We start from the raw sequence: 20,998 nt of genomic DNA, 5'->3' as shown, positions 1-20,998 counted from the left end.
GGGGCAGGGGCGAAAGGGGCGAATTTTGAACGGTCGATCGCTGTGGAGGTGGGTTTGAGGCTAAAATCCAATGAGGGTAATTAGTGCATTTAGAGTTGAGCCACTGACTCCACTCGGGCAGCTACCGTTGGGCCAGAACAGCGCTGACATCATTGCCAAACCTTCTCTAAGATCGTCCCATCCTTCACCTTCTGCATTTGGCTGCGTTTCAGATATACTTGTTTTTAATCCATGTTTGCAATCCAAGCGACCATGTTTGAAATTCACATCCATCACTGTGTTTGAGAAGCAGGCCAACAATTGCGTTGTGTCCCCATGCCGCTGCTTGGGCAAGAGCACTCGTTCCAAATAGTTTCTTTGAATCCATCTCCAAGCCATGCTAGCCCAACATTTGCTTTGCTAGTGAAAAATTGCCGTGTCTTGCAGTCACTGTTAAAGGCGTGTTTTGGTGGTCTGTTACATTGATATCAAAATCATCAGCCGCAACTTACTCCATAGATGTTGCGGTATCACAAGGCCAATACATGAGTATTTTGATTGAAACGATATTATTACTTATCCAGGGGATTCAGCATGGGGAGTCTCAGACCACTGGTTTGCTAAGAGCTTCTCCCGCGGCTCATGAAATTCGCAATGCGGGCATGCGTGACGTTTCAGGGTACCGAGACGCCGCCAGTGTAATGATGCATTGCGGCGATAGCGCCAACGGTTGATCCTTTCCCCGCATGGTAGTTTTTCAGCTCAGGAGACCACCCTCAGACCCCCCTTCGTGCCAGCAGTAGCATAGCCCCAGTTTTAGCGCCCAAGTTGTGTAGACAAGCCAAGGAGCGCGTCTCGTTTGAAAAATAGACTCCTCTTAGCGGTTCCTATAATTTTTAGGGTTTTATTGAGATATCTAGAGTAAAAGCTATAAGAGAATTACTAAAAGATTATAGGTAAAAAAATATCAATTATAAAGTTATAGGGAAATAGTATATTTACACTACTTATCAAGGAATAGGCCCCTAATAGGCCCCCATGATAGGCCGTGGGAGCAAAAAAAATGTCTAAAGCCTATTGTGGGCTCTGCGGAAGCCTAGCCGTCACTGTACGTATGAACGACGTAGTATCGTTCCTTGTTATTCAGTGCGTATACGTGCCAGTGTATATAAAAGCAGCTATCTAGTGTCGGTCGCAACTTACCTTTTTACAATGATACTCTTTGTCATAATATATAAGTTTACCCAGTTTCCCAGCCCTTCCATTTTTGTTCATGACGTGCGCATTCCCTATGGAAATGAGCACTATGTGGTGGAAACCTATCAAGTTAGGTTAGCCAAACTGGAGACGATCGACTTAAGACCACTCCCACGATAGGGACAGGAGGCTTTCAGCGAGGTCGAGATCAGTTCGGACCGAGAAGTGGCAACAGGCGGGCCGGGGCTGTACGGTCGAAGTCCGACGTTGTCGTTTACTCGGATGCCGGACTACCTCCAGACGTTACGGGCACTTAGGCGCTCCCATTATCGCGCTCGATGACGACCTGGAGATGATAGACTTCCAACAAATCTACGTGGGACCGCTAAATCGGTAACTAGTCTGTTTATATCGCTACGCTTATCAGCAGTTTCTACACCCTCTGCTCAATTTACAAGCCGATATAATAGCGACCAAGCAATAAATGAGGATTCAACATCCCCTACGATCCTGTGTGATAGCACGTCAGCCCTAGGGACAATCCAAGAACTCAGGAATATATCTACTCAAACGATCATGCACGCCATATTACACGCGGCCACCGAGTCCAAGCGAAGGGGATTGCGCTTTGTCTCCAATGGATAATTGGACATTAGGACAACCTAAGAAATGACGCAGCAAATTGGCCGGCTAAGGATACGGCAAGGCCAGGAAAAAGCTTAGGGTTTTTAGGGTTTTAGGTATCCCTTCCGCCCTCTGCCTATAAGGGAAAACGCGCACACCCGCGACAATATCCGCGCTTAGTGGGGGCAGGAGTGGAAATCATCTACCAAGGGCGATCATCAAAGGAGAATCGTATGATGTACCTATCTGTCGACAAAAGAGGATCTCAATCTTACTAGCGCGCCCGAGGAATATTCAGCGCCGACATATGTCTGACTTGAAATATGTTAAGCCAAAAACCCCTTTTTGTTCTACATCTTCTGTAGTTTTAGAAAAAAACACACTCAAGTACTCAATTAGCTATGCCCGTAATAATCCATACTGTAAGACGTTCCCACAAGCTGTAGTCCGTACTGAGAAGGTATATGACATCACTAAATAATTTAGGCTAAGCACCGAGTTTTCCGTGGACTCGGGACAATTTTAAGGTTAGCGAAATTCGTTGTCATTCCACCAAGGTATCAATCATCAGCACAATTATTGAATAGAATAATGATTATAATAGATATACTAGATGATAATATCTATCCCGAGTAAAACCCGACCCAAGGTCAAAAGTCTCCGACAAGCTTTGACTTCGGAGGAATTCCACCGCTTGCGCCATGTCAAATATCTGGTTTTGGTGGAGACTTCACTCGGAGGATCACCCTCTGTGGTTTAGCTTAACATAAAATTTCCAGACGAGTTCCACAGACCTTCCAGAAGACGGCCGGATGCCTCGGCAATGGCAGTGATTAGGCTCGATGGCTAGTAGCCGATCTACACAACGTGCTGCAGAATTCTCTAGAACAACTTTAATACGTTTGGTCATCGTCTGATCCACACCTAGCAGAGACTTCATTGGTACTGTCGTGTTGAGAACTGACGGGAAACAGCACAGCTTAGGGGCCAGATGATGATAAATCCCAGACATGTAAAACTTGGAAGTTGGAAAAGCTATTTGATTTAAAAGGAGTGCCATCTGTCTTGTCCTCTTATCCCACACTACACTACTTCGTTTTCCCGCAAAATCACTTCTACGCACCGTCATAATGAGCGTCACTTTTGAGGTTTTCCGCGGCTCCAAGGAGGGCAAGATCGTGGCCGACAAGACCACCCGCACCCTACAGCCCAACGAGGTCTACATCGAGACAACACACTCCGGTCTCTGTGGCACAGACGAGCACTACCTCTCTTCCGGCATGGCTCTCGGCCACGAGGGTGTCGGTATCGTTCGCCAGCTCGGCCGGGACGTCACCAATGTCAAGGTTGGAGCGCGTGTCGGATACGGATACACACACTACGTGTGTGGAAACTGTAACAAGTGCTTGACGGGTACGAATTCCAAAAAAAAAAAAACAAGATCAACAACATGCTAATAGTAACCAGGCTGGGACCAATACTGCGAGAATAAGAAGGAATATGGCTCACACAACCACGACTTGGGCTCGTTTAGTGGCGGTATCGTTTGGGACGCCGGATGCGTCGTCCCCATCCCGGATGGCTATGACTCCGCCGATGCCGCGCCCTTGATGTGCGCCGGCGCCACCGTCTGGACCTGTCTCACAGAGTACGGCGTCAAGCCGACGGACCGCGTGGCGATCATGGGCATCGGTGGTCTGGGCCACCTGGCTATCAAGCTCGCCTCGGCGATGGGCTGCCACGTCGTTGTTTTGTCCAGCTCAGAGGCGAAGCGTGAGGAGGCCTTCGGGTTCGGCGCGTCCGAGTACCACGTATTCCGTAAGGGTGAGGAAATTAAGGACTTCAAGCCTGTGAACCACCTTCTGCTCTGCGGCAGTGCCAACGTCGACTACTCCAGCCTCATCCCGCTTATGGATGTGCACGGCTCAATCTACCCCCTCACTGTCGACTTTGCTCCCTCGCCCGTTCCCCTTCTGTTCATGAATGTTAAGGGCATCCGTATCCAGGGTTCGCTTGTTGCGTCGCGCAAGAGTCTACGCACATTGGTTGAGTTCGCTGCCGATAAGAAGATTACCCCGACTACCATGACCTTCCCCTTGACCAGAGATGGTGTCGAGGCTGCTATGCAGACTCTGCGTGATGGAAAGATGAGATACCGCGGTGTTCTGGTTCGGGAGTAAACGATGATTATGAGCATCGATAGAGAGGCTCTTAATAGTCAGCATGTATTATATTCACCCTATTAGCAGAAAATTCATAAATATTATTACCTGCCAGTTCTTTCAAATTAAAAGAGTATATGCGTGGTATTTTGTGATCCTTCATCCCCGCTGCGATCGGGTTCTCGGAGGAAGGAGCCCTGGGTATAAAAAAACCGAGAATAGGAAGGAGCAATGTAAACAAACCGAATATAGGAAGGAACTGGCTGCACATGTGTCTTAATCGTACAGGTTACGACGCCATCAGCTGAAGCATGCTCCAGGGCTACCTATGTAGGTACACACCATAGGAAACAAGGTCAGAAAATTCCCTGTGACTGAGAATATCTTCCACTTGCACCTGCAACTGCGACTACCAGGTTGCACTTGGGGATCTACCCATATCAACTTCAAATGAGTAACATTGGCATACGAATCAAAAGACTTTTCGTCTACGAACCCCTCTTTCTTGTCCCTTCGCTGTTTTTCGGCGATTTCTGAACATCCTCGGTCTGCATCCCCCGCACCGTGGGCTTTGGTGTCAAAAGGCCATGTTGATGCTGGATTTTAGTCCTAGTATGTTTTCATAGCAAATTCTTTCGACATGGCAGTTCTGACATACGTACGGAGACTTATCCGGTCTAAATCCCTTTCTAACATCCCCGTGTAGATTCCGCGAATCCCTCAATTGCTACCTCTTAAAGCGAGGAGTGTGTCACGCTGCATCCGATCACGATCATTACACGCGCGTGCGACCGAGTTTCTTCAAAGCCAGGATCCCGATCTATCCGAGTCCCAGCGAACGGTGCGAGAAGCCATTTCCAAAATATGTTTAGATTTCCCGGACAGTTACTGGGCCCAGATAGACGAGTCGCATCAATTTCCAACCGAACTCTACGAGGCATTGGCACGCCAGGGCTGGTTGGGTATCTGCCTGCCACAGCGATATGGAGGCTCGGAACTTGGCATTTCGGAAGCAGCAGTGATGATGCAGACTATTGCGGAATCAGGGGCAGGCATGACAGGTGCCTCGTCTATCCATATGAATATCTTTGGCCTTGAGCCAGTTGCCAAGTATGCGACCGAGGAGCAGAAAGAACGGTGGCTCACTCCGCTCATTGCTGGTCGCCACAAGGCCTGCTTTGGAGTCACTGAGCCCAATGCCGGCTTAGATACTCTGCAACTGCAAGCAACAGCACGCCGGTCGGGAGATAGCTATGTGCTGTCGGGACAAAAGGTCTGGATTTCCACTGCGCAGCGGGCTGACAAGATCCTCATTCTTGTGCGCACGACACCACGCGACCGAGTGAAAAAGCCATCACAGGGCCTGTCACTTTTCTACACAGACCTACAAGTTCCTCAGGTCCAAATTACTGAAATTCCCAAGATGGGTCGGGCTGCCGTTGACACCAATTCCCTTTTCTTCGATAACTGGCATGTCTCAATGGAGGACCGTGTAGGAGAAGAAAATGAAGGGTTTCGAATGATTCTTCATGGGATGAATGCGGAAAGGATTTTGATCGGCGCAGAGGCTCTCGGGCTGGGGTTTGCTGCCTTGCGTCGTGCGGCCTTGTATTCCAATGACCGGCATGTATTTGGGCGACCGATCGGTCAGAACCAGGGAATCCAGCATCCCCTTGCGGATAGCTGGATAAAACTGGAGGCGGCGCGTATGATGATCTACCAGGCTGCTCGGCTTTACGACCAGGGCTACACCGGTGGGGAGTATGCTAATGCTGGGAAATATCTGGCTGCAGAGGCAGCCTTTGAGGCTTGTGAGCGAGCCATACTAACACATGGCGGGATGGGATATGCGAAAGAATATCATGTTGAACGATATCTTCGGGAAGTGTTCATTCCTCGCATTGCACCTGTTAGTAGGGAAATGATTCTGAACTACATAGGGGAACGGGTGCTTGGTCTCCCAAAGTCATATTAAGTCATTTTTACTAGACTCGAATTTATGAATCTGCAAAGTTTTCGATTAAGCAAGAGCCGTGCAAGACCTAACACTGCTTTCCTGTATATATTTGCTTAGGGTTTTGTCTGTCGGTGAATTTCGGTGCTTTGCTATACAATTTCGGCAACCTGCCCCCTCTGTGCCTATATACCGCGGAACATCTCGATAGCCTTGGAAGCGGGGATATCTGTATATATCGTTAATTATGTGCGGGGGTAAGCTCACCACTTGAAAAAAGGATTTCATTTCATTTTTCACTCTACAGTACCCTGCCATCCTATTACTACTCTGAAAACATTTAAAGAGCAGGTATGGCAACAACTAGAACTGTTCTCAAAGGCTGTCCTTTAGTTGGGACTACCACGCAAGTGTTGGAGCATCGCAAAGATCGGATCCATTCAGCATCATATTGTTTAGGGAATCATTCTCAATTCTTTAGGAGGACTTCAACACATGCGAAGAGTCCCTTGTCGGGAATTCGAATTCTTGACTTGACGCGTGTCCTCGCAGTAAGTCTCTGGTATTGATACAACCTTGAAAGTGATCAATGCTTGACATATATCAGGGACCATTCTGCACACAAATTCTCGCTGATTATGGGGCTGAGGTTCTCAAGGTTGAAAACCCTAAAGGGGGTGTATGTTTTTGGCTATCTTTCTTCCGTCCTGTTTGGGTAGATTAGATACTCACCATGTGTATAGGATGACACTCGCTTATGGCGAACGGCAGACGAGAAACATATTTGGAAAACCACTGGCAAAGACATGTCCGCATATTTTTGCGCGATCAATCGGAACAAGCTGTCTCTCACCTTGAATCTCAAACAAGAGAAAGGCCGGGAAATCCTTTTTCGGCTTGTCAAAAATGCCGACGTGGTGTCAGTAATCCCACTCAATCTCAACCTAAAAATATCCCGTACTGAAATATCACAGAGTGGAAAATTTTGTTCCAGGAAAGATGGATAAGATGGGCATTGGGTACGAAAAGCTACGAGAAATAAATCCATTGATCATATATGCAAGCGTCTCTGGTCAGTCCTCGATCATCACGAATCCATATTCACCGTGAGTATATATTCCTGACTTCCATATAGGATATGGCCCTAGTGGTCCATATTCCCATCGTGCAGGTTATGACGCCATTGCCGCAGCCGAAGCAGGCATGCTACACATCACTGGCGAGCGCAATGGAACCCCAACACGACCTGGTCTCGGTCTCATTGATATGAGCACCGGTCTATATCTGCACGGGGCGATTCTCGCCGCGCTTTATGCTCGCAGAGATACAGGTCGAGGCCAAAAAATTGATGCATCCTTATTTGAGAGCGGGGTATCGTTGCTTTCTAATGTGGGGGTGTCATGGCTGAATGCTGGCGAACATGCGAAGCGTTGGGGTACAGAGCATCCAAGTATTGTCCCATATCAAGCTTTTAAGACAAAGGACGGCTACCTGGTTCTCGGCGCTACGAACAACCGCCAGTTTCAAACTCTTTGTCATTTGGTGAAACTCTCGGATTTGGCGACTGATCCCCGATTTGTTGACAACAGCTCTCGTGTCCAAAATCGGACCGAACTAAAAGAGATACTTGAACCAATCATCGGCGCGAGGCCGACAAAAGCCTGGCTGGCTGTCTTAGAGGGCAGTGGATTGCCATATGGACCTGTGAACACGATTGAAGAAGTGTTCTCACACCCACAAACCGCTGCTAGGGATATGGTTTACAGTCTTCCTTACGAAACGCTAGTGTCGGGGGAGATCAGAGTACTAGGTTTGTTCTTTATAAGGGCCTGAGTCTGCATACACTGATAGTTACTGGCAATCGTTCAGGAACCCCTGTCAAGTTTAGTGAGACAAAGCCTGAAATTCGACGATCGCCGCCAAGTCTAGGGGAGCATACTAATTCTACACTCGAGGGAATGGGATTTTCACCGCAGGAGATAGGGATAATGCGAGAACAGGGTATTGTGTGATGATCATGAGCTTTGGAATGCTCTAGTTCTATTTATACTAGCTTGCATTGGTGGCTTATGGATACGTTTCAATATGAGCTGTTGATGCTGAGCTTGCACTTTTTGATCTTCTTAGCCAACTCTAGCATAAAACTGGAGTACTGATCAACTCATCTCAAGTCATATCCAGGTACGATCCTACCAATTGGTGACCAATGTATATACATTTAATTACCCTTGTTCCTTATTCCCCCAATTTTTAACAAGCAAAAAGATTGATCTGCGCCAATAATTAATATTATATTCAAGATTGACCGCTTGGCCTCGAGAACCCAAGCTGCAGCATTGAGTGACTGACGCAAACAATGCGGCAGCAAAATTGACCGAGTCCAACCAAAGTCGCCACACGTTCGACAGCCAGGAATTGGCGTAGCTGAGGTGTTGAATTACACTACTTGTGGCTAGCTGGGAGAGCTGAAATGATTCAATGAACCCATGTTCGTGCCAATTGCCAAGCCAGCATGCAGGCCAAATGAAAATCCCGTACAACAGTTGATTGGTGATCCGAGCCTGATCAAGTCCCCCTCTCTAAGTCGAAGTTACAGCTGCCTATAGCTAAAAGTAGCAATTGTAAAGCTGACTGCATCAGCAGATTTTAGCTGGAAGCGAATACCTGTATTGTTTCGTCGCCAATAATTTCCTTACGCTGCACGAGGGGTCGTAAAAGGCGTTGTCATTCGTAGAGCTGACAGCTACGCCCTGGTGTGAGGCTTGCATTAAAATGTGATAAGACGGCATATGTGCCAATGTGTGCCAATGTGCCCAAAGTCTCATTCAAAGTCGATCAATAATTGCTTTGTATGTAGTCCATGACTGCTGTCTTACCCTCACAAGGCGTGAAAAAAAAGAAATATAAAACATTCACTTCGACCCGGTGCCCAAAGGAAATCTTTCCTTGATAACTTCGAATGCACCTCTTCGGGCGATTAAGAAGAAGTTCTTCCAGACGAAGTATGGCTTCTACGATTTCGATAATTTCAGCAGCAGATAAGATGGCATCTGAATCATCTGCGCACGAGTACTACCAGATCCAAGCCCGGTTTCCGGTCAAAGATTCCAACCCTGATGATGGCATCAACCGCAAGGTCTTTGTCCGGCAGGATATCGATGAATGGAGCAGCAAGAAGTCGAACAAAAAGCAGGTGGATCTTTTCATCCTGGCTCTGGACAATTTCCAGAAGTTGGACCCTAAAGAAAGACTGTCTTACTTTCAAGTCGCCGGTAAGTCCTTAGGAGGGCTTCTGTTTACGGAATTTGACACGCATTTGACAAGGTATTCATGGACAACCCTTTGTACGATGGGATGATCCTAGCCCGGCGCCCATGAAAAATGGCTACTGCTTCCATTCTCATGTGATATTTCCCATTTGGCATAGGCCATATGTGCTTCTTTTCGAGGTAGGAAGACCACTTATCTGAGACTTAGGGTCTAAGGGTACTGACTTCATCTTAGCAAGTCGTGTATGACATCATGATCAAGGAGGTTATCCCTCAATTTCCGGAAGCCCATCAAGCTTCATGGCGTGAACAAGCCGAATCGTGGCGTCTTCCCTTCTGGGACTGGGCACGAAATGGACGTGTCCCTGACTTGGCAAAATACCCTACCATCACTGTTTCTGGGCCTCAGGGCGGATCGGTTCGAATCAACAATCCCCTGTTTCAGTTTCGCATGCCCACAGACAAGCCGATGCGAAGTGAGGGCGTCGGTACTGAAAACACATGGGAAAACGACACCGAACAGGAAGATTATAAGAACGTACGTTAGGTCTAGGCAAAATGGGAACAAACGAGCTAACTTGATCAGTTTGGCAATGCAATCGGAACCAGCCGTTGGCCGGACGAAGAGGACCAGAATCCAACCAGTCAGGGCTGGCGCCACGGTGTAGTCAATAACCGCAAAGTGGCAGACGCTTTCAATTCTCACGAAGGATATAACGACAAGAACCATGGTCCTGCAGCTGAAATGGTGTATCGACTGCTTACCGTGCCCATGGACTACACTACCTTTGCAAGCACAAATCCAACCTCGAAAGATCAAAACGTTGATGAAGACTTGAACATAGAATATGTGAGTACATATATCACAGCTCAGGAACTGAACAAGAACTGACCAGAAAATAGATCCACAACAATGTGTAAGTACTCCACCCTAGAATGTCATCAAAATATGCTACTCTCAGTCGCATCAAACACTAACAACATTGTTTCAAAGTCATGGCTGGACAGGTGCTGCAGGACATATGGGAAATGTACCAGTTGCCTCTTTTGACCCGCTGTTCTTCTTGCACCATTGGTAAGTATACCTTCTTCGGCCAGCTAGAAATACCTAACAATTGCTTGCAGCAACATCGATCGTCTTTTCGCAATCTGGCAAGCTCTCAACCCGGACAAGTGGATGGATAACATTCCTGCCGACAATGCTACCATCCGTGATTCATTTGGCAAAGAGCACATCGTGAATGGGAACACGCCTCTTCAGCCATTCAGACGTGATGCTGAAGGAAACTATTGGACGCCTGAAGGAATTAGATTTCCCTCCAATCTGGGATATTCTTATCCCGAACTGCCACGATGGGAGACTAAATACCGCCAGGAGGACGGAACACTCAACCAAGTTCTGTTCAAAGATAATATCACCACCATTATCAATAGATTATATGGTGTGTCGCGTGATTTGGTATTGGACCCTAAAGCTCCAACCCCAGAGGGCGTTGAGGCAATTGACGGTGGGCTCAAAATTACCGACTTCGCCTTCAGTGTTCGGTTCTTGAAGTACATTGCCTTTAAGAAGAACTTCAGAGTCAGCTAATGACGGTTAATTTAGATACGCATTGGGAGGGCGGCCTTTCTGGGTCAAATTGTATCTCGCCCAAGAGGACGGCATACAAACCCCACTGACAGACTTGATCTCCGAGGTTTATAACTTCAGTCAAAAGCCCGAGTTGGATGGCTCTTCGGTCTGCGGGAACTGCACAAAAGGACAAAAATCGCGCGTCAAGTCAACCGCTTACATCCCAATTACTCCTGTTCTTTACAAGCTTCTCAGGGGTGGACGCAAACTGAAGTCCTTGACTCGCGACGAGGTTTTGGCGTATATACGAAGGCGCGCATACTGGCGGGTATTCAAGGCAAGCCATAAGCCCTTGCCTCCGTTGTATGAAAATTGTTGACCTTTTCGCAGAACGAGAAAGAATTACCCCGCTACGAGGTTGAGAAGCTGGAGCTAGAAATCATTGGCAGCAGCAATGACACCAAGCACTTCACCAACCCCGCTATTCCACCAGCCTTCGAAAACTTCAAGAAAGAGCCTACCATCACAGGCGGTGCTGATGGAGCGCTGGATCCAGAGCTGAAGCAGCCGAAGACTGACCCACCGGCTCCCCGGTAGGTTTCCAATTCTATAAATGGGGTTAGATATGAAAACATGATCGCTAACTCGAATCAGACCGAGACGACCAAGAGCGAATCTACCACTACATGGCAGTCTTAAATTCCAGCAGACTCTCAAGGCCGACAGTGTCATTCTCATCGAGTCGTCGAGCGTCGATCCTGTCAAACCCGACGATGGCATCGACATGACCCAAATTTCAATCATGGATGCGGAGAACGATACTATCTTCCATATCTCTATTCGCCGAGCTCAAGGTCAAATCATTTTCAATTCCAAGCTCGGTGGATCATGGGGTGAGGAGGAACGGATCGACATTGACCGTCGATTCGACAGTGAGGATGGTGCGACAATTTTGATTCATGACCAAGGAGAAGGCTTCGAAGTTTCCATTGACTGGGTCCACGCAATTTGGTTTGCTAAACGTGCCCGGGGCAGGACACCACAGTTAATTCAGTATGAAATTGGGAACAAAGAGGGAACCTCTGCTTTATCCGAGGATCTCGAAGTGCGCACCTATCCTTCGATGAAAGCTTTGTTCCTCCAAAAGCATGCTCACGAGGAAGAGAAGTAGCCATCTGTCGTTGACATGTGGTTTGATAGGGATATAAGAAAGCTGGCTATGTCAATTTGATCAAATTTATGGGACTATGGACGGAGATAACATCTTGTATTCTTGGAGAATAAGTGGTTCTTTGGTCTAGTCAAGGCCAGTAATAGATCCCATAGTCAACATCATTCTTGAGTTTACCATTCACGCGCAGATATCCAGACTTTTTCAAAGTGTCAAATTTCTGGGTAATCAGTGTAGCCACAATTCCCCCAAACAGAGTACTCCCGGGCACGTTCAAATGGGTATAGTCCGCTGGGTTGAGATTGTATGTAAAAGCATTTTCTGGCCCGATTGCATTGAGGTACCGTGTGCTCGCTTCATTCAGGTCAATATAGGTAGCATATGAGCGATGGGCGGCAGTGATGGTGGCCATGGTCTCATTGGCGAGACTCATGACTATACGTGGTGTCCCTGTTGAGTTATCGTAGTTGCGCCGAGATAGAGGAGTGACGAGAATTGGTGTAGCCCCAGCATCAGAAGCCTCGGTCACAAACTTTTCAAGATTGCTGGTGTATTGTGACAATGAAATGTTTGCAGCTGGCTTTTGGTCGTTGTGCCCAAATTGGATTGTCACAAATGGATGATAATCGTCTCGAACTTGTCTCACGGTCGTCAAAACCTCATCCCAATCACCTCCGTCTCGGAAGCTAACAGTAGTCGCACCGTTGTGGCCAAAATTGCGACCAGAGGCTTCTTTAAAAAGAGTTGTGTTGAGAAAGCCATCCCCCCATCCTCCTCCGTTCGAGGATTGAGTGGCTGTAGTGCTATCACCTGCCAAAACAAAAAATGGAGTCTTATGCGAGTGTTTTAAGGCACTGGAAGGATATGCCTGAACGTAAGATAGGATACTGAGAGCCACTCCGGTTGCTTTCAAGATCATGGCCATTGTTGTGTTCATGGATGCAATCCCTTTGGGTTATTCTCCACAAAAGACTGTTTTAAATGAACTTATAGCACTCATATGTCGGTGAATAGATCCATTTCTCCCGTTGGTGGAAATCCCTTAATGCAGGAAAGTGATTTGCGGGGTTTTCACGAATGAAGTGACGACATTCCAACATTTTCTCGCGGCCAAATATCCCGAAGGCACTGAGGCCAAGGAACTATGTTTTAGGAGAAATTCTCTATTGGCTTTCTTCCGCGTGAGGGCCGAATATTATATCCCGAGGTCCGTTGTCAGATCTTCTTTTCATTTTCCTCTGCCCTTGCACTGCCTTTACCGGGATGGAGTAAGATTTGGTTTACATATATAGGTAATAGACATGAAGTACCCTAAACCCCTAAGCTGATACTTTCTAGTTTGAGACTGTTAGACTTGTAGCTTTGGATAATCTACAGGTGGGTCATCGAGAAATCCAAGGAAAATTCCGCAAAACGAATGTGCAATTTTTTAACTCATGTATCCTCCTTTCTGAGAGAACCTCCATTCTATCGGTCGCGGGATGGTTCAAAGCTCGAGTGTCTTGGACACAAGCTCCGCCGCTTTCACCAATTCCTCATCATGCATGTTTCTGCCAACGAGCTGCACGCAGCACGGAGCTCCCTCAATGTCATCCGCCACATCTTAAACTCCGGAGTCAGCATTAAATCCATCGGTCATAATGGTTGAAAAAAAATTATAACACTTACAGGGAGGTTTGTAGTTCACACTCCGAATGAATGCCTTGTCGGCGCTCTTGTTCGCCTTACCATGCGGGATGATGCAGCTCGGGTACTTTAGAGAATTAGTATACCACCATAAAATGAGAAGAGGTAGACTTACATCCATCACATTCCAAAGGACAGTGTAGGGCACAAAGCCAAACAGGTCATGAGGTTGAGCGGTACCTTGATAGCCGGGCATGATAATGGCATCCACTTTTGCCTGCATAACGAGATTGCGGAACTCTTCCTTGATGTAATTGCGCTCCACGTTGAGGTCATACAACCCTTCAAGTGTCAATGGGGAATATCCATATGGCATGTAGCTATGGTACAGAGATGTCGATGCCAAAGCAGGGATGGTTGGTTCCCCACTGGCAGCAATGTGCTTGAACGGAGTCCGAGCCGGATCCATCGAGTACATGCGAAACGCCAACACACAGGCATCTCGAATGAGCAGAGTATTTAGAGGAACGATCTCGTTCCCAGCTGCTCGAAGCTTTTCGGTTGCACTTGTAAGAGTTCGTAAAACTGGTGGATGCAGAGGGAAATGGGTATCCTCCTGGATGAGCCCGAGTCGCAGGGCGGACTTGGGGGCAACGGTGCGCCATGGAGAAAACAGAACCGAAGAATCAAATTGCCATGGGTCTGCATTGGTCACGAGCTTCATGAACAGTTCCAGATCTCTGACTGATGTTGCTAAGGGCCCTGCGCAAGACTTGATCCCGGCCAGCCCCCCGCGAGCAGAGCTAGTCTGTCCCCCATACGGAATGCGGTCCGCGGAAGGTCGCAATGCATAGATCCCGTTGCAGATAGCTGGGATTCGAATGGAGCCCGCAATGTCTGTACCAACGCCAAGCACCGAACCTCTCATAGCAATCAACGCCCCTTCTCCCCCAGTCGACCCGCCAGCGGTAAGATTCGATCGATGAGGATTGAGTGTGCGGCCGAACACGTAGTTATGCGAATCAGCGGCCTAGTACGTTGAGCAATTATGGCACGTTTATGATTGTAAGATCACTGACCATCATTGTCTGGGGAACATTTGTCTTCACATACGGGATGGCTCCCAAGTTGAGTAAAATCTGAACCGCGGGAGAAGTTGAACTGACAGGCCCATTTTTGATAAACGAGGTAAATCTTAAACGAGGTAAATCCAATCGTAGACGGAACCCCATCAATGTTGAAGCAATCCTTCATATGATATCAGTACCCAAATTCGCTGTCCAGAAATGTTGTCGTACCTTGAAACTAATGGGCAAGCCATGCAACGGCCCAACAAGTGTCCCTGTTCTGGATAATATCTCATCCAAATCCTTTGCGCGCTGCAAGGCACGCTCAAAGAAAGTCTCAGTGAGGCATCGAGTCTGTGAGTTCATTGTAAGCTGGTGGCTAAGCCTTCGAAGGGCGGACAAGAGAGAGGTCATGTCAACACATACCACTTGCTGTGCAATCGCAGCGCGAATGCAAAATGCTTCAGTGACCTCATAAGCAGACAGCTCTTGACGATGAATCTTGTCCAGCAGATCAGTTGCATCATATTTCTCGGTTATTTCGAGTTGTTTTGCTGACAAGATTCCCGACTGGCATGGAACATCAAGCACATTTATGCCAGATGTCTCGGATAACTTAGTCAGTTCATCCGAAATGCGCCATTCAGTTGGTATCTTAGCAGCATCTTCAAGTTGCTTCTTGTGCACGAGCACTTCCCACGGTTCAGTTTCCATTTCTGACTGTGTATGATTGTTGTGTGTTGAGGAAAGATGAAAGAGAATAAAGAAGAGAAAGAGAAAGAGAAAATGAAGGTGGAAGATCTTTATATGCAAGGTTAACGCGCAAGAGCCAACGCATCGAACATCTGGCCATTCAAGGGAGTCAAGCAAACTACTTAAATTGGCCTCACGTTGTGAAATTGATATCTACATATGGAGCTATTTCTCTAGTTCATTACTCTTTCCCGGGGTCTTTCAGTCCATATTAATCATCGCGCGGCATCTCACTGTTTCTGGAACTAAGGCATCTGCAACCTGGTCAGCAAGCTCAAAGTGGTCCCAAAGGGGTGTACCATATGCCTAATTTGCCTTGTTCGGCGAAAATGTCTGGACCATACAGTGGACTTACTCCGGCTCATTGAACTCAATAATTTCTTCTAAATCTGTCGCATGACTGTCGACAGTTGTGTCAAGGACCCTGGTGAAAGGAATGCTTATGGAGGCTTACCGTCAGTCTCGTGCCAAACGCCACCTCCCAGAGCACTGTTTCCCATTAGCATCTCGGTCCGGTTTTTTTATTAATGTACCCTAGCGGCTAAAATCAAAATCTTTCTTAGGGTCGAAGGTCCTTTCCACGAGGGCGGTATCACGCGTGCGTCAGCTGTTGCCACGATGAGGGACGGCCGTCTAGCTTTTGCAACACTTCAGCCGGGTCCTCCTTGCTGCCCAAGTGCTGTTTTTGATCCATGGGCTTCCAGATCCCGCACGAAATATTGCTTGGAATCTCGGCACAGCACAAGAAGTAGGTACATGGGTTTGGGTTAGTCATGACCATTTACATTCAATCATGCTCCACCGAGGCGATCCCCAACCTTCCACTGCGAGACGGAATCTCCGACTGCTACTGCGACAACTTCTCCAATATTCTGATGACCGGGCACAACTGTGCTAGCAAATGTTAGTACTGTAATACGCTATACTGGGATAGTAGTCAGAAAGACATACAAGGATCCACCTATACCCTACACTTGAGCAATGTGACCCAAAAAGCAAACATAATATGCCTCAAGCTTTAACAACACCTCACCTGCATCGAGTAGAGCGAACAGGGTCTCCTCGATCATAAGAGGTCCTCCAGCCTCTTTGGGCGCAGCACACTTGTGGGAAGTTGAAAGGACCATTGCGGGTTTCAAATTCAGAGTTGTAGGACAACTCAGTGTGATACAATTGTACAAGTCATACAGTGAAGTTATATTGCGGATGAACAACTTCCCTTATATTCTCTCCCCTTTGGCTTCGAACATTGTTCATTCCAAGATTGGGCCAAGCAAATATTTCCGTCGTGAATCATTCTCAACTCTGAGTATTTGCTTTCTTGGGCTCATACACATCTACTGTATCTTGTCCCTTGAGTCAAAAGCAGCCAACTCGGTCCATTGATGCTCCAACTCCCGCATTATCCATGAAGTGCGCCATCCTAGCGTTTTTTCTACTCGGGTCAAAAATTGCAATGATCCTTCCTGCTCGACTACGTTCCGAAGACAGTAGCCAACTAACGACGGGTCAGCGGGCAAGAGTGTCGAGGAATATGGAGTGCACACGAACAGCGATGTAATAAATGGGAGGCCATGAAATAGGCATTCTCTACGCTTTCGTTGGACAGCGACAGTCCGATAACCACAACAAGATGGTCGGCAATCGTTTTCTACGAATTGTATCAGCTTGCAAATATAGTCGCTCAGAGCTCTGGGTTGACTACCTCCTTCACACGCCTTGATCGGGCCCTTTCATAATCGCTCAGACCGTGCGATGGAGATTCAGACAAAGTGAGGAAAATACACGCCGAGTGATAATACTGCATTCCGACCACTTTTGATTGAGGTCAGTAACTTCAGGTTGTGTCGTCATTGGGACTATAAAGACATACCTGCAGGCGGGGATATCATCCATACCTCAGGGAAAGGGCGGCCAGCAGCCACATTCGATGCTTGGTACCGAATAGGTTGCCAGGTTGTGGACTTGGTTTGATTCCACTCTTTCACGCTGTCCGATATTTGGTGCCAGGTATCCCGTTCCACAATATGCCCGGGCGCATCGCAGCATAGTTGTAGGATGCGGGCGCAATGATAGATGATTCTATTAGCACAAGCACCGTCGTCGTGGCGGTGAAACATTGACGAGCGCTCATAATTCTGCATGTCGAGCTGTAAAGGTTGATACTGTACTACCGATGCATAGATAGCTTGTCGCAAGAACTGCCAGCTCACTGCCTCTGCCACCCCGCCAGCGGAGGCAGAGCGCCCCATAAGATTCACCAAACGATTGGATCCAAGCAGGTGAAACTGTTGGTCAGTGTTAGTTTCCAGCTCCTCGTATATACGAAGAATCACGACCGCAATGAGCATGTTCTCGTCACAATTCGTCTCGGCTTGATCTAATGCCGCAATTAATAATTCCAAACATTGTCCGTGATAAGCCGAGGCCTCCCAGTCACTATCGTTGGCCAAGATTGCACCATGTCGCGCAGACAGAGCCAGGATGGCTTGCAGTACCATGTTATTCTCCAATGCCCGTCTTGGGACTTCGCTGCTGAAATGTGAATGGATGTCACAAACATCGGCCTATAATGGTCAGATATGTAACCCTAAGATGAGACTTCGCTTATAGCTCACCCAGGGGGCTAATTTCTGGATAAAGGAGCGCATCAGTGATGCCTCTCTTAGTGTCAGTGCAGATCCATTGTCCGACAGCAGGCTGAGGGGACTGTTTGTAGGGTCCTGGCGGGATCGATTCTCATAGATTGGGCTGCGAACTTGAGCCTGATATGTGTCCTCCGAGTGAAGATCTTGAGTCCATCCACTGCGACCATGTGATACCCGCTCTGGTGCCGGAGTGTATTGCTCTAAAGCACTATATTCATCTCCAACCGACTCCGGGGCTAGAGTGCTGTGTTGCTCCAAAGCACTGTATTCGTCTCCAACCGATTCTGGTGCTAGAGTGCTGTGTTGTTCCAAAGCACTGTGTTCGTCTCCAGCCGATTCATCATTCGCCTCAAGGACGAATGTCACTGGACAAGATCAGTACATAACCAAAGGCATAGTTAGGTCATATACACCTACCAGGCTGGGATACATCCACCCAAACTTGTTCTTTATCCCAATCTAACTCGAATCGGGCAGTGGCACCATTATTCTTTTGGTAAACGTGGTGAACAGGCTTGAACTGAAAGCGGGGATCGAGATGACACGCGCGACCAAGTCGCAAACATGGAGTGCAAGTTGATGCACCGGTGGGAATCACACATCGGATATGTCGATTACGACACCTTTCACAGCCCTTGCCTACTCTCATAGAGATATCAGCTCAAGGTGGCTGTTATCAGGTTCATCTATTTAGAACCCCCGAGCATGATGGGCAAGGTTCCCCGCATATGCTGAGTCATCTTTTAGGGAAACCTTGGAATTCTCAAGAAAGTTTTCGACATCCATGGTTTGCCACTCACGGTACCAAGGACCTCGGGCATAAAATGGATGTCCAAAGGTTTTGCAAAGGTTGCAAAGGTTTTGATATTACAACATTATTCTATATGTATGCACATGTGGATTCTTTTCTTTTGATTCCTCTGAAATTTCAGTGATGTCGGTTCATGTGGGGGATTTTGAACCAGACCGGGCCGCCAAGGGCTGCCAATCCTGTTGCCTACCTACCCCATTATTCAATACTCCCAGCCCGTACTCCGCACTCCATACGGAATAGTAGAGCAGGTACGGAGTATCGAATTACGACATACTCCGGTACAAAAATAGCAACACGGCTTCGGTGCCGAGACTTTATGATGATCAATCCATGGTAGGTAGAGGAATGATTTGTGCAAACTGAACTCGCGCATTTTATCTCCCGGTCCGTGCCTTGGAATCGAAATTGCATAGGCACAACGATCGATCCGCCAGTGGGCCGTCGGTTTCGGGCATGTATCGCTAAACAAAACATCCGAAGTTGACCAATCAACACTATAAACAGACGGTGAATATCGGCAGTCTTGATGCTCAATTGACATACAAAGTACAATCAGCCAAGCCCGGGAATTTTCGACTCCGCCTCCCTTCATATTGTTGACCTTAAAACTGCGAATGCCCAGTCCTTCGCGCAAACAATATTCAGGGTTTGTCATGTCAAAAAAGTAACTGGAGCTTCGCAGACCTCACCCGTACGGATGATTATAATCTACCTTCTGGCGATTGCCAGTGCATGGCAAAGAGCGGTCGCTGATTCTGATGCTTGTAAGTAATGTATCGCTTGCTTGTCTTGTCAACTGTGTAGCTCATTCCCTATAGGTTCAAGCAGTGTGACCATCTCGAGTCAAAGCGAGGCGGACAAGCTGAGCAGCTGCGACACATTCGACGGAAGTATTACGATATCATCTTCTGCCAGCGGAGTGATCACCATCAATAATGTTGAGGAAATCAAGGGCGCATTGATTGCTGAGGGTGCCTCGGAGCTCACGAGTCTTTTTGCCCCTGATTTGGACAGTGTGAAGGGAGGTATCACACTGAGTACCCTCAAGTCACTCACAACCATAACCATGGGCGCGCTATCACAAGTTTCTTCGAGCATAATCATCACGGGGAATCCAAACCTGAAAACACTGGGATTCCAAGAATTGGAACAAGTTGACGGACAGTTGGAATTAGCGGGATTGTTCGACAGGTAGGGTCATTGCAACATTAACTCCGACCTTCTAAGATACTGATGAATATGGCAGTGTGTCACTGCCTTCTCTTGATCAAGTTAAAGGTCGGACAACAATCATAGGCAGCAGTTCCATGTCATGCAGTACATTAGACACTTTGAACTCCGACAGAGTCTTCAAAAACGGCTATATTTGCTCCAGTGGCTCGTCTAGCCTGAGTCCAGGAGCCAAGGGCGGAATTGCAGTGGGTGTAATCGTGTTTATCCTTCTGATTGTGTTGGTCCTATGGTTTGTACTTCGGCGACGGCGCCAGAAACAGAGAGCTAGAGGGGCCCGATCAACTATTCCACCTCCATCAACCCCATCAACTGTCGCGGCACATGATGAAAAGGCACCCATTTCTCAGGGCAGTATCTCACCTCAGGAAGAAGCATCACGTCCAGAAGAACCGCAGACTCTCTTGCCTCGAAAGCCAGTGGGATCGGCGATATTATTGGATGGTCGCTCAGTCTATGAGGCCCCGGATGGATCCACTCCAGTCCAGGAATATCACGAGTTGGACGCGGGACCAATATTGAGCTCTCATCAGCGACCAATAAACGCAGACTAAGGTGATCCTCATTGATGGGAAGAGATTATCTTGACAATGAATAGAACAGCCGTGAGATAGCATAAGCGGCATGACAGGCAGCTTTTCACAATCATGCATATACCCTTGGATCTTTTTGTTGAATGCGACATGTTGTAGTAAATATTTTTTTTCCTCATTTCCGAATTTCAAAGAAGGCAACTGTTTACGGCCACGTGAATCTGGCCTACAACACTATATCTACATGGGCTTGTGTAGTCTTCGGGATCTTCGCGTTTGATAAATATGTCACCACCGCCAGCCCGCTTTGTGACCACTCTGTTAGGAACTCAGTGGGAGGGCTTTTGTTAGAACTCCAGGACCAGCAACGTATTGTCAGCGCCTCATAAATCAGGCAC

General features: G+C 47.6%; 9 protein-coding genes across 9 annotated transcripts; 5 read left to right on the top strand and 4 right to left on the bottom strand.

Moving 5' to 3' along the window:
• Positions 1–2,930: 2,930 nt before the first annotated feature.
• Positions 2,931–3,980, top strand: N7471_001852 (NAD(P)-dependent alcohol dehydrogenase; the record flags this gene model as incomplete). The annotated part of the gene is made up of 2 exons (XM_057274573.1): positions 2,931–3,213; positions 3,268–3,980. The coding sequence occupies 2 exons, from the start codon at positions 2,931–2,933 to the stop codon at positions 3,978–3,980; spliced, it is 996 nt and encodes a 331-aa protein (XP_057142752.1).
• Positions 3,981–4,602: 622 nt separating this feature from the next.
• Positions 4,603–5,937, top strand: N7471_001851 (acyl-CoA dehydrogenase family protein; the record flags this gene model as incomplete). The annotated part of the gene is made up of 2 exons (XM_057274572.1): positions 4,603–4,620; positions 4,669–5,937. 2 exons carry the CDS (start codon positions 4,603–4,605, stop codon positions 5,935–5,937), a joined length of 1,287 nt encoding a protein of 428 aa, XP_057142751.1.
• Positions 5,938–6,505: 568 nt separating this feature from the next.
• N7471_001850 (CaiB/BaiF CoA transferase family protein) lies at positions 6,506–7,928 on the top strand (the record flags this gene model as incomplete). Its single annotated transcript, XM_057274571.1, has 5 exons — positions 6,506–6,595; positions 6,660–6,835; positions 6,891–6,988; positions 7,052–7,726; positions 7,786–7,928. 5 exons carry the CDS (start codon positions 6,506–6,508, stop codon positions 7,926–7,928), a joined length of 1,182 nt encoding a protein of 393 aa, XP_057142750.1.
• Positions 7,929–8,959: 1,031 nt separating this feature from the next.
• Positions 8,960–11,929, top strand: N7471_001849 (uncharacterized protein; the record flags this gene model as incomplete). The annotated part of the gene is made up of 10 exons (XM_057274570.1): positions 8,960–9,188; positions 9,241–9,365; positions 9,421–9,723; positions 9,772–10,035; positions 10,089–10,102; positions 10,180–10,260; positions 10,311–10,739; positions 10,792–11,095; positions 11,149–11,351; positions 11,413–11,929. The coding sequence occupies 10 exons, from the start codon at positions 8,960–8,962 to the stop codon at positions 11,927–11,929; spliced, it is 2,469 nt and encodes an 822-aa protein (XP_057142749.1).
• Positions 11,930–12,059: 130 nt separating this feature from the next.
• On the bottom strand, positions 12,060–12,854 carry N7471_001848 (rhamnogalacturonan acetylesterase; the record flags this gene model as incomplete). The annotated part of the gene is made up of 1 exon (XM_057274569.1): positions 12,060–12,854. The coding sequence occupies one exon, from the start codon at positions 12,852–12,854 to the stop codon at positions 12,060–12,062; it is 795 nt and encodes a 264-aa protein (XP_057142748.1).
• Positions 12,855–13,415: 561 nt separating this feature from the next.
• N7471_001847 (Amidase) lies at positions 13,416–15,336 on the bottom strand (the record flags this gene model as incomplete). The annotated part of the gene is made up of 6 exons (XM_057274568.1): positions 13,416–13,531; positions 13,598–13,682; positions 13,731–14,585; positions 14,669–14,803; positions 14,854–14,976; positions 15,049–15,336. 6 exons carry the CDS (start codon positions 15,334–15,336, stop codon positions 13,416–13,418), a joined length of 1,602 nt encoding a protein of 533 aa, XP_057142747.1.
• An 830-nt stretch (positions 15,337–16,166) lies between these two features.
• Positions 16,167–16,502, bottom strand: N7471_001846 (alcohol dehydrogenase; the record flags this gene model as incomplete). Its single annotated transcript, XM_057274567.1, has 2 exons — positions 16,167–16,264; positions 16,409–16,502. The coding sequence occupies 2 exons, from the start codon at positions 16,500–16,502 to the stop codon at positions 16,167–16,169; spliced, it is 192 nt and encodes a 63-aa protein (XP_057142746.1).
• A 210-nt stretch (positions 16,503–16,712) lies between these two features.
• On the bottom strand, positions 16,713–18,672 carry N7471_001845 (Zn(II)2Cys6 transcription factor; the record flags this gene model as incomplete). Its single annotated transcript, XM_057274566.1, has 6 exons — positions 16,713–16,873; positions 16,927–17,026; positions 17,081–17,190; positions 17,249–17,942; positions 17,994–18,388; positions 18,441–18,672. The coding sequence occupies 6 exons, from the start codon at positions 18,670–18,672 to the stop codon at positions 16,713–16,715; spliced, it is 1,692 nt and encodes a 563-aa protein (XP_057142745.1).
• A 5-nt stretch (positions 18,673–18,677) lies between these two features.
• On the top strand, positions 18,678–20,748 carry N7471_001844 (uncharacterized protein). The gene is made up of 3 exons (XM_057274565.1): positions 18,678–19,601; positions 19,656–20,028; positions 20,084–20,748. Exons 1-3 carry the CDS (start codon positions 19,535–19,537, stop codon positions 20,619–20,621), a joined length of 978 nt encoding a protein of 325 aa, XP_057142744.1. The 5' UTR covers positions 18,678–19,534; the 3' UTR covers positions 20,622–20,748.
• Positions 20,749–20,998: the final 250 nt, after the last annotated feature.

Source organism: Penicillium samsonianum, assembly GCF_028829775.1.
Source record: "Penicillium samsonianum strain IBT 33392 chromosome Unknown utg000001l_segment0_segment0, whole genome shotgun sequence".
Classification (NCBI taxonomy): domain Eukaryota; kingdom Fungi; phylum Ascomycota; class Eurotiomycetes; order Eurotiales; family Aspergillaceae; genus Penicillium; species Penicillium samsonianum.
The sequence above is the reverse complement of the archived record's forward strand: the minus strand, read 5'-3'. Positions and strand labels throughout refer to the sequence as shown.